The sequence below is a fragment of the Capsicum annuum genome, chromosome 10 (genome assembly GCF_002878395.1).
Source record: "Capsicum annuum cultivar UCD-10X-F1 chromosome 10, UCD10Xv1.1, whole genome shotgun sequence".
NCBI lineage: Eukaryota > Viridiplantae > Streptophyta > Magnoliopsida > Solanales > Solanaceae > Capsicum > Capsicum annuum.
The window spans coordinates 194681005-194692825 of NC_061120.1; the positions used below are offsets into that span (position 1 = coordinate 194681005).

Below are 11821 nucleotides of genomic sequence, written 5' to 3' on the forward strand. Positions count from 1 at the left end.
GTTCTATCTCCTTTTATGAATCCTCCATTAAGATGTGCTATGCATGATGCATTATCTCCATATAAAATTGTGGGTAGATTGACATATTCACACCATATTTTTCTCAAATGAGATGTATCATGGACCTCAATAATACACATTCTCGGCTTGCTTTATGAATAGCTATTATTTCAGCATGATTCAATGAAGTGGCTACGATAGACTGCTTTGTTGATCTCCAAGATATGGCAGTACCCCCATATATAAACACATAGCCTGTTTGAGACCGAGCTTTATGCGGGTCAGATAAGTACTCAGCATCAGCATAACCAACAAGATCGAAACTACAATCTTTAGAATAAAATAAGTCAACATCGGTAGTCCCTTTTAGATACCGTAATATGTGTTTGATCCCATTCCAATATCTTCTAGTAGGAGCAGAACTATACCTTACTAACAAATTAACTGAAAAAGCTATATCAGGCCTTGTATTATTTGCAAGATACATTAGTGCATCAATTGCACTAAGATATGATACTTCATAACCAAGGAGTTCCTCATTCTTTTCTTGAGGTCGGAATGGACCCTTATTCAATTTTTGCATGTTTCTCATTTAAGCAAATACTCTATTGCTTTTGAAAAATCTCCAAGAGTTTTAATGATACTCAAATTATCAAATTATATCTTATGACGATAATAAAAAGTTTTCCAGAAACTTTATATGCTTCAGGCATTTTGAATCTTTTAGGGATTTTCATATGGATGTTTGTCAAGTAATAATATCTAACATGTCAAGTATGACACCTTCAAGTGTCTAAACTGAAAATCAAATAAGTTTCATGCTTACCAAAATGCATCATTTCAGGTCACTTGATAAATATTTCTATGTCAGCATGCTTAAATTAATGTAGAATTCAGATCTTCATAATCTTTTACAATATTGCGCCAATATTGTATCAAAGATATCGTCGACGATTTTTGATTTTGTATCGGTTCATACTGCAACATAACATTTTGAGATCTCATCACTTCATTATTTTCAGATACCTAAACCTCTCATAAGGTTTTATGAAGTGTTATGTCGTAGGCTTTTTAAGAGCACATTTCCTTCTTATCATGATTATTTGCTCCTTATCCTTTTCAAGTATTATTTCATTTAGAACTGATTGGTCTATCATGCTTCACGCATGCATAGACTTTATCCTTTAAGGACACAAAATAGCAGCACATGTAGCTAAATATGAGATGCTTTCGGCATTGACTTGAATTATCTTTTTAATGAGGATCTGATTACAATTCCTAACATATTTCATAGTTGTTTATAGTCTCCCCCTTATGGTAGGAAAACTAACATACATCCTCCATCTTTTTTGAGGAATCCATCTTTGTGCATCATGGTATATTTATTAATCGTATACCACACATCAAAACTATTAGATGGAATAGTTGGTTCCTGACATTGAACCAATTGAGAGGGAAGAAATAATCATAATATATTGGTCTAATGCATACAAGTGCTATTGTATGCAATATATCATATTTCATACCAATACATGAAATTTTGTTCTTATTGGTTCAGCTATTTATGGAAGACATTCAATGCTAAATCATCATCATCAAGATGAATTATCTTGATTACACAATCTGAAAATTATGCTCAATTTATATTGGACAAGTAACTTTATGAATGTCAAACGTAGGTTGACCATGAATGTACATGTGATCATCTTATTGATGCATCTTTTCAACATATCATATCATAGGTGAACGAGCCCTTATTCACCTTTTATCCTTTTCAGATTTTGAGGGATTCAATCCCAAAATTAGTTGGTCCAACCAACTTATCATGAGAACAAGCAACATTAAAGTTCATGAAGAATTTTTTAATTCTTCAATATATGTTCGATACTCAGTATGCATATCTTTGGGATATCGCAATCGTTTATGTCAACTTATGAACTTTTAATCTAGTAAACTCCAAGTTTACCATGATATGTGTTTTTTCTTTAGTAAATTTCAGATTTACTATCATATGAATAAATTTCAGATTGACCACTTCAGAAGTAAATTTCAAAATAACTCATCTCAGCTATTATGCCTCTTTCGGAGGTGAGTTGTCATACCATCACAATCAAGTACATGTTTATATTAATAAGCTTCACTAAATATTATTACATTCACCCCAGGGAATGGATCTGTGCTTATAATAATCAAAATTCTCATTCCCCAAGAATGGAATATAATCGTGTCTTAAGCCTATCAAATTATGATAGCTTATATATCTTATAATCTCTTTCATCATATTGCTACTTCAGGAGAAAATTGAGGCATACATATGATGTAGAGAATTTTTCTTTAGCATATCTTATAATCATAATAAGCGTGTGAAAATATTATCAGTTTTGATGATTATTATCATATTGTCTCTCCACGTTTATATTCGTGCATTCAATCACTTGTCTTCTTTCAACAATGAAGCAAGTTGTCAACTTTCAGATTTATTCTACCATATTCATTTCATGGAATAGAGCATATTAATGGGATATATTTCATGACCTTTTATTAAACATCCATTATTTTATTTTAGCTATCATAATATCATCAATATGGTGTATTGAGATTCAAACTCAACATCTTATCAATATAAAGGCATCTTAGGCATGAATCGATGGGACTTGAACCCAACATATTATCATTCTTTTTGATAATATTGTTCTTGAGGAATAAATTTAAAATATAAATGGTTTCAAATCAATTATTTTTTCTCAAATCCAATAATAATTATATTAGTAGTAGCAAAAGAAAGATAACATAAAGAATTACTAACCTTGAAATCCTTCAAATTTATAATCTCACTTTGTTTGGCAGAGTCTCGTGCTGATAACGTGTTATAAAACAATAAAGAACAAAGAAGAAGAGTAAAGAGAATAGAGAGACTAATTCTTATTTCTTTTCTTGAGGGATGATTTACAATGAAGGAAGCCCTTTTATTTATAGGAAAATTTTTTTCCTAGTTTCACACTAAAAGACAAATACATCAAATCCTGATAGATATTAACTAGATCTTATTAGATCTTAATAGACATTCACTATAATGTAAATACATTTATAACATTTATCACTATATTTTTATACAATGCTATTATAGATTGTTTTAATCATGAATTAGAGATCTATCAGAAACAAGCTCTCTAACCCACCTTTGAAATAAAGATAAAGTCTACGTAAACTCTATGCTTTTGAAATCTCATTTTGTGGGACTATAGTATATTATTGTTATATTTTTATATAAAATTGATACATTAATATATAATGAATTCTTCCTCAAATATAATGTTGTAGAGTATTATATTATATTAGAGTGAGTTGGAGGATGACCAGAGGCAAAATTGTCATTTCATAAAATATTAGAATATTTATTTATATGATATAACTTCTAAAGTTGGCCATAAGATCAAACGACAAAATAAATAAGCACTTTTGCCTAAATGTCAAGTGTGCCTAATGATGTGACATCTAAGGTGGATTTCATATTTTTCAAACATAAATTTTTAGAAAATGCTTTTATATTGATAATTAGACTATTTTTATGAGATATTGACCTCATGTAAATTTTAATGTGATATTTTTGTTTTATTTTATTAAACTAGAAATATCCAGTAAAAAGCTGGATATTAATTTTTATTCACATAATTAATTGTTGGCGTTCATGTGTCTAAAAGTAATTATAAAGTATGATTTTTTTAAACCCAATAAATTGATGTAAGTATTTTTTTTTCAATTTATATGAGGATACTATAATTTATATGCTTAATTGATAAATTATTTTAATCAACACTCTCATATATTATAAAGTAAAAAAAAACATCTTACTATAATTATAATTTTAAGTAATTTTTTTTAAAAGATGAGAGTTATAAATTTTTAAAATAAGAAAAATTACATATTACATTAAATAAATAAATTTGAAATGTCAAATTTCTTTACACTAATAATGTATCACATAAATTCTTTTAATTGTGTATTTTTTCTACTCCATTTTTCTGAGTTATCTTTTATACCTTTATGTTGTTTAATTATGAACATCAACCTAAGATATGCCTATACTAAAAAATTTAGTTCTTATCTTCTAACAATACATTATTTATTTACTTTTATTCATAATATTAGGTAAAGAAAATTATCCGTTTTCTTATCAAAAATATTTAAAATATGTATAATTTATATCGAATTGCATTCTCATATTTATCATCTTATTACCAGTAGCTATGTAGCTTAATATTTTTGTGAAAATTATCCACTTTACATTTATTAGATTGAAAATTGCAAATTATAGAAACAATTTTAGATAATTTCTTTATTAGCTATTTTAATTGCAAGTTGTAGCAATTTTTTTTAAAAATAATTTATTTCTTTTTTAAAAAAATAGGTTAAATATTTTTAAATAAAAGTAACTCTTTTTTTTTTTTAGGTTTTAGTATTCAATTCCTCCTTAATAACTATATGGATAATTATAAAAGGAGTAAAATTTGTTCAAATTTGTTCAAGGGTCATATTTACCCCTAAACTATTAAAAATGGTTTAAATATGCTCTTCATTATACTTTGGGTGCAAATATACTCCTCTCGTTATACTTTCGGTGCAAATATACCCTGCCATTATACTTTGGGTCAAATATACCCCTTATCCGTTAAATATTTACATCCCGACTTTAGAAAATACATTAGATGACTGGGATTACTATGAAGGACCCAAATCATTTTTACCCAACCAACACCCAAAATATCCATAATCCGACTCAAATAAAGTTTCAAATATGAACAATGAAGTGACGTCGTAGTTTAGTTTTCTTCAAATCAGTTTCGACCACTTCAATAGCAATAGTATTCATCCAAAAGACAAGAAATACATTTATGAAATTTATGGTCCAGAAAGCAGATAGAATAGATATCTAGAATATGTAGAAGATGACCAATCCAACAGAGTCGTGAACACACACAGAATTTGTGATAGACTAGAAAATTCGATGTTATATTTTATATGTCAAGGGATCTGAATAGATAAAAATCACCTTTTGCTGCATTGCAAGGTCATGAATCACTGAACCAGTTACAGAATCCTGTATTTAAACATTTATGTATTCTGTTAGATGATGCCCCAAGCTATGAAAGAACCATATAGTGCTCAGTGGTGACGCAGGTGAGGTTGTGGTTAGACAAACATGAACAATCTGAATGGATAGACATAAATGTTTGTCTATCCATAGTAATCCCAACCATCTAGTGTATTTTCTAAGGTTGGGATGCTAATATTTAATGGATAAGGGGTATATTTGTCCCAAAGTATAATGGGAGGGGTATATTTGCATCGAAAGTATAACGGGAGGGGTATATTTGCATTCAAAGTATAACGAAGGGCATATTTAAACCATTTTTAATAGTTCAGAGGTAAATATGGCCTATATCCTTCTTACCTTTTTCAAAAAACTCCAAATTTATTATTCTCTTTCATAAATTACACGATTTTTTTTCCTCTTTTCACTCCATTTTACTCTGTACGTTTTTCACATATATTTCCTCAAAATCAATCAACATCCTTCCTAGATAATCATAGATTTCATCTTTTTATCATAATTATTTTTAATGCTTCTATTATTGAAGAACTAGATGTACTGCATTTTTTTTATAAATCTTGATTCTTTTTTTTTTCTAGTATGAGAAATGACAGTATTCATTAAATCTTAATTTAATACAAAAGTAGATGAGATAAAATTTTGATTCAAAGAGATAAGAACGTAGTGTATGAAATGGATAGATAAATTGGTATCACCTAAATTGGTATCACAATCCATAAATATTAGTTTATATATCTATTTCATATACATTTTATATAAATGTGACATGTAAGAAATCACTTTTATAAACTAATTTCCTTCAATTTATAATCTTAAGTACATCTTCTAATTGAATATCACAATCACATTGTACTCATTCCATATAAATATAACATGTAAGAAATTATTTGATAAACCTTAAATGTAATATTGATATTATAAAGGTTTCATACATGAAATAATTCAAAGAATACAAGTTTGTATTTTTTTTCATAAACTAAAATAAATAATAACATATAATATTTGGTGAAAGTCGATTTCTATATCAACTTCTGCGATCATTATACTCAATCCATATAAATATAACATGTAAGAAACTATTATATAAACCTTGAACAAAATATTGATATTTCATACTGATTTTATACAGATTTCATATGCGAAATAGTCTAATAAGTATGTACAAGATAATTTTTACTATATTATTCTTATGAAATATTTCGATCTACATTCAAATCCTAATTTATGTTGTTACTAACACAAATAACGGATTGTTCAATATTTTCTGTAATATTCATTGACATATCTTTTGTTGTTATATACAATAGATATTTAACAAAGAAATTGACAATTTATGTCAGATTTTTTTACAGAACAAAGGTAAAATTAATGAAAGAGAGTTTCTGATGAAGGAGAAGAAATCGGTGGATGAATAATGATTTTGAAAGTATGAAATAGTTTAGATGTTAATGAAGTAAGAGTAAAACCATTTCAGATAGATTAAGGGGATGATTGATATCTGCCAATAACTATAATCCCTTTGTATGTGTATGAAATATATTTTCCATGTATAAAAATCAAATTTTCTTATTTTTAATTATTAAAAAGCATTTTTTTCTTTTTTAAATGATTTTTTTTCTATAACTTGCAAAGTTGAAAGTATTGCGATAAGATGCAATTTTTAATTCAAGGAATGTTATTTGAATTTTTTTCCCAAATATTTTATGTTGACTCGTATACTTTTGAAAATTTTCTTGCTTTAAATAAATTGTTCTCTTCTCTTTTATATAATAAAAACTATAATCATAATTTTATTTCAACTCTAATTTCATAAATTTAAAAAAAAAAAAAAATATTTGAAAAAGGTCCAGGGTGACTCAAGGGTAAAGCTAATAATGCGTTTGCTTCAGGCCTCTAAAATTTTGAGACCTCAAAAATTTTAATAGTAAATTTTATGACTTCAACTTCACTTGAAATAATAATGAAGATTGTGAAATACGTTTAAAAAAATTATTTTAAAAAATAAAAAGTAAAGAAAGAAAACACTATCTAATTTTACTAGAAATATTTTACAACTTTGAATTATAACAACTCAAACTTCATATTAATAATAAAGTTTTAACAACAACATCTAAGTTAATGTGTTGAAAATAAATAGGTAAGATCTTATTAACTAGAATAAATTATTGCTTTTATTAATAATCATATTAAAATGTGAAGCTAAAAGTTATGTGTCTATTAAAATACTATGCCAAAAACAACTAATATGCAAGAATAAAAAAAGATAATTTTAAATTATTATAATATTATTTTATATGTATATATATATATTTAAAATCTCTTATTAAAGTGTGGCTTTAAGCTATTGAGACGCCTCTAAAAAAAGTGATCATACGCCCGTTAAACTCAAACTTGCGTCGTCAAATGACCTTTCCAAGTTCACTACGTTTTTTCTAGTGAGATTGCCTAAAGATGTGTTATTTTCTATTTATTTAATTTAAGAGTAACTTTTGTTAAGAATGGCTAAATTTGAAAGTTGTGATTTGTCAATTTTATCTATTTATTGTTAAAATTTACTTTATTAGGTTCATATAGTCATGAAATTAAGTTAATCGTTACTTGAAATATTGAACATTAGTGAGAAACAAAAAAGAAATTTATTACTCTATTAAATTTTTTTATATAATAGGTATGGATTCTACCAAACGACCCTTAATTAGTATCATTAAGTAAAAAATATAACAAATGAGGATAAAATTTAGGGTCAATTCCAATAAGCCAATACAAGGGCAACAAACATACACGGTATAATCTCACAAGTTGGATCTGAAGAGGGTAGAGTGTACAAAGACCTTACCCCTATCTTGAGAGGCTGTTTTCGATTGACACGAGGCTGAAGGAATACAAGGGCATCACAAAGAAATGTTTTCTCTATTAGATAAAACAGTATAGTATCCAATTCAACGGTTGACTGTTCTTAATTATAAAGATATCCAGAGTATGCAGAAGCACACTCTAAATGTGAAATCTTCAGTTGTTATCGACATCTTATCAAACATCTTAGGGTAAGATGTCAATCAAACTTCAAAACAATTTAAAACGTGTCCTATCCCTCACGAAAGATATGTATTAGCTTGTAGAATCAAGCAACAAGTTAAGTACTCAGATGAATGAATTTTAAGAAAATAACACACCTTATATTAGACCACCATAAAGCTTGTTCTGAATCAAATAGAAAATATACAACAGCGCTTGGCACTGATAACATCCCTAACCAAGTTTATGTCCTACAAGCTATGAACATTTAATTAAGACAATTGCATCAAGATACTCCCTTACAGGTCTTACTTGACATCTAACAATCCATACCTAGTTTGCCCGGCTTTTAATTACATCAAGCCCCATTTCAGTTGGATCAGTAGCCTGCAACTCAACCTGAATCCCATCGAGCTCTCTCTTGAATCTGTCCTTTGAACTGGCATAGATCATCTTGCTTCTTACTCTTGCTGTGTCAGGGGACCTTACATATAAAAGCCACAAATTAGACAAAAGTGCTTCTATGGTATCCATTAAAATGCATAGGATCGTTTACAATACCATGCGATGAAAAAGATCCTGCTTTTTTGGCAATTTTCCTCAGTCACAAAGTCAAAATCATAGACGGCATATCTGCATTCATCAGCAGGAAGACTTTCAGCAAAGTCCTCGTAGCTTTGAGTTGGCTCACCAACTTTTTCAACCACAACCTGTTTTTGCTTCTCTTCTATCTTGAAAACAATGAATCGGTGAGTTCTTTTTGCTTTTAGCTCCAAGAACCTTAATTTGCAGACATCATGCACGGCCATCCCAGATGCCGCGTTAGCCTATAGGACGAAATATATCACATCCTCCAATCATGTTAGAGCTTCTCCATAGTTAATTTATCACATGAACACTACAGCTCAAGAATTCTAATCCAATTAAAAGAAGCTGAAGAATATTGCAGGAATGGACTTCCAAGATAAATTCTCATTGCGCCTAGTTGATCAACCAAAGACACACAAGAAACCAGTAAGATCCAAATTCTACTTTCTTTGGTTTTATTTGTTTATTAATATCTTACATGGTAATCCCCAATTTTCTCCCGTGGGTGAATCAAATCCCAATCTCATTGTTAGGTCAAGAGTCCTTCTCGTTAGGTTATTCCTGAGTTGTCATGTCATTGCATAGCCATGCGGCAGAAATTTCATCTTTGCTTGAACACTAGACACAATTAACCTATCTTACCCAGTTCTTTCATTATGAAATATTAATATTTTTTCTTTACAAAAGGAAGACGGGAAGAGGGAGCGTAAATTCTAAACTATATCTTGGCAACAATGCAAGTCAAGACTTCATTAGAAAGCCACAATGTTCTTCCTAAATATTTTAGTCTCATTCATTAGCTTGGATTATCATCCAAAAAGAAAAATAGCTTTACCATAATGAATCGGAGAAGAACAATCATCCTCGCTATAGAGTTAATTAAGGTCCATCTTAGTTACATCTCTTCTTAGGGAGCATTTTTGCCACATCTTTAAGCTTTAACTGCAACAAACAGCACCAGAAAAGGGCAATTCGATGCACGAAAGTTCCCGCTATATGTAGGATCCAAGAAAAGGGTTGGACCGCAAGAATCTATTGTACACAATATTACCTTGCATTTTTGTAAGATCCCATTTTGTTGCTTGTTTTATGTTTTATGCTTGTTATACTGTTATTTGTCATGAGCCGGGAATCTATCAGAAACAACCCCTCTACTTCATCTGAGGTAGTGGTATGCACTGCATACACTTTGTCCTTCCTAGACCTCACTTTGTACAAATACACTGGATATGTTGTTGTTGCTGTTGCTGCTATTTCCATGGACCAACATTTCATCAACAACAACATACCAATGTAATCCCATTTTGTGGGGTTAAGGGAGGGTAGAATGTACGCAAGACTATACCCCTACCACAGAGATAGAGAGACTATTTTTGATAGACCCTTAGTTCAAGAAAAACAATCCAAAGCAGTCTCAAATAAAAAAAAAAGTTACGGAAGTACCAAAGGAAAAGCATATAGTAAAAAAGCATATAGTAACAGAACAGAAACTAAAACAAAACAATACAATAATTGAGGTACAAGAAACAACAGATAGTCACAGAATTGAAGGAGAAGCAACTACAAGAGCAGTATTACAACTAGTAATATATATGAGCGAACAACAAGACAATGCACAACTACCTACAAACCTATACATGTTTTCTTATATATCAAAAAGTCCTAAAAAGAAACACATCACTTTGAAAGTATATTGAGTCATTTCCCTAAAGAGAATTAAATGATCTGTAATAAAAGTCAGTAGATCAAGCATACCATCAAACACCTTATATTTACAGTAATACCTACTCACTTTTTCAGCTAAACCCATAGGAAAATAAACTATAAATTTTTAATTAAAAGAATTTCCCCAAAGTAATCAAATACTCAGATCAATCCTGAATTCAAAAGATCTACACACATCTTATCTCAAAAAATTCTACAAAGATCACCACCAAAGAATGTGCTGCAGGCTGCAGCTAATGAGGTCGCTCCTCATTTAACTAGAAGTTTCAATTTCAAGTCCGGAGTATGATGAAAAAAATAAGCTTTCCCCTAAATGTGCTCTATGTTGCACGAATCTAGATTAGTCGGGCTCCAATGCATGTATTGGACATGGGATGAGAACCCCCACCCCCAAAAAAAATGCATAAAAAGCATAAATCCCAAAAATTTGAAGCTTAATTACAAAAAATCTCAATATTTCGTATAATTACTGAAAATCTTGATTTTGAATTTGTCTGAGATATATAATTAGCTCTTGATACATCCAAAGAACATACACAATTTTGTAATTACTTTGTAATGGTGGAAATTTGTGTAAATATGGTAAGTTAGAAGGTGTACGTTTATGTTATTTTAATTCTACAAAAACCACAATTTAGATGAACACCCAAATAGTTTCTCTTCCTTTTAACTAGAGTTCTCAATTTTGAGCTCGGAGTATGAAAAAAAATAAGTTTTCTCCTAAATGGGCTCTACGCAATCTAGATTAGTCACCGGACACAGGACGCAGAAAAAAAAGGAATTCTACAAAAATCACAATTTAAATGGGCATCCAAATAGCCTTCTGTTATCAGATAAATCACATATCAAAGTCCAAAATCCATATAACCAACCAAAAAAAACAACACACACATAGGCAACACAAGAAGAAAACACAAAAGAAAACTAATTATTATGCATTGAAAATTGAAAGACTAACCATGTCGTTTGTAGTGAGAGGAGTGTGAAATAAATTTGAAGGAGAATGAAAATTTAGAGAGAATAAAGTAGGAAGTTGAAGGAGGATATTTTGGGAGCTGAATATTGGGGTTTATTTATGAGAGTTATAACGGAGGAAGGAGTTCTTATTCTTAAGGGTGCGTTTGGGTAGGTTGGGGTATGAAGGGCGGGGCAAGCAATCACTTTGCGCCGTGTAAAAGATTTTTCTAAGGAGAAAATGGGGATTAGCATTTGAAGGTTGAAGCCGTCGGCTACTCGGCTTAGCTGCTGATGCACATCACGCCGCTTCAATTACCATACGGACAAAATAATACTTACTCTATTTCAAAAAAATAAAATAAAAAATACTTGCTCTGTTATGAATGTGCCAAAAGCAGTTATGGTAAAACAGCCTAATACCGT

General features: G+C 29.8%; 1 protein-coding gene across 1 annotated transcript; it reads right to left on the bottom strand.

Annotated features, from left to right (window-relative positions):
* Positions 1–8263: 8263 nt before the first annotated feature.
* LOC107843486 (actin-depolymerizing factor 1) lies at positions 8264–11605 on the bottom strand. Its single transcript, XM_016687796.2, has 3 exons — positions 11400–11605; positions 8690–8955; positions 8264–8612 (listed from the first exon to the last, which is right to left on the bottom strand). The coding sequence occupies exons 1-3, from the start codon at positions 11400–11402 to the stop codon at positions 8462–8464; spliced, it is 420 nt and encodes a 139-aa protein (XP_016543282.2). The 5' UTR covers positions 11403–11605; the 3' UTR covers positions 8264–8461.
* Positions 11606–11821: the final 216 nt, after the last annotated feature.

Bases quoted from the DNA above. Each gene is read 5' to 3' on its own strand.
- LOC107843486 (XM_016687796.2), bottom strand. The intron at 8,613-8,689 runs GTATTGTAAACG...TTTATATGTAAG, and splicing joins AGGATCTTTTTCATCGCATG to GTCCCCTGACACAGCAAGAG.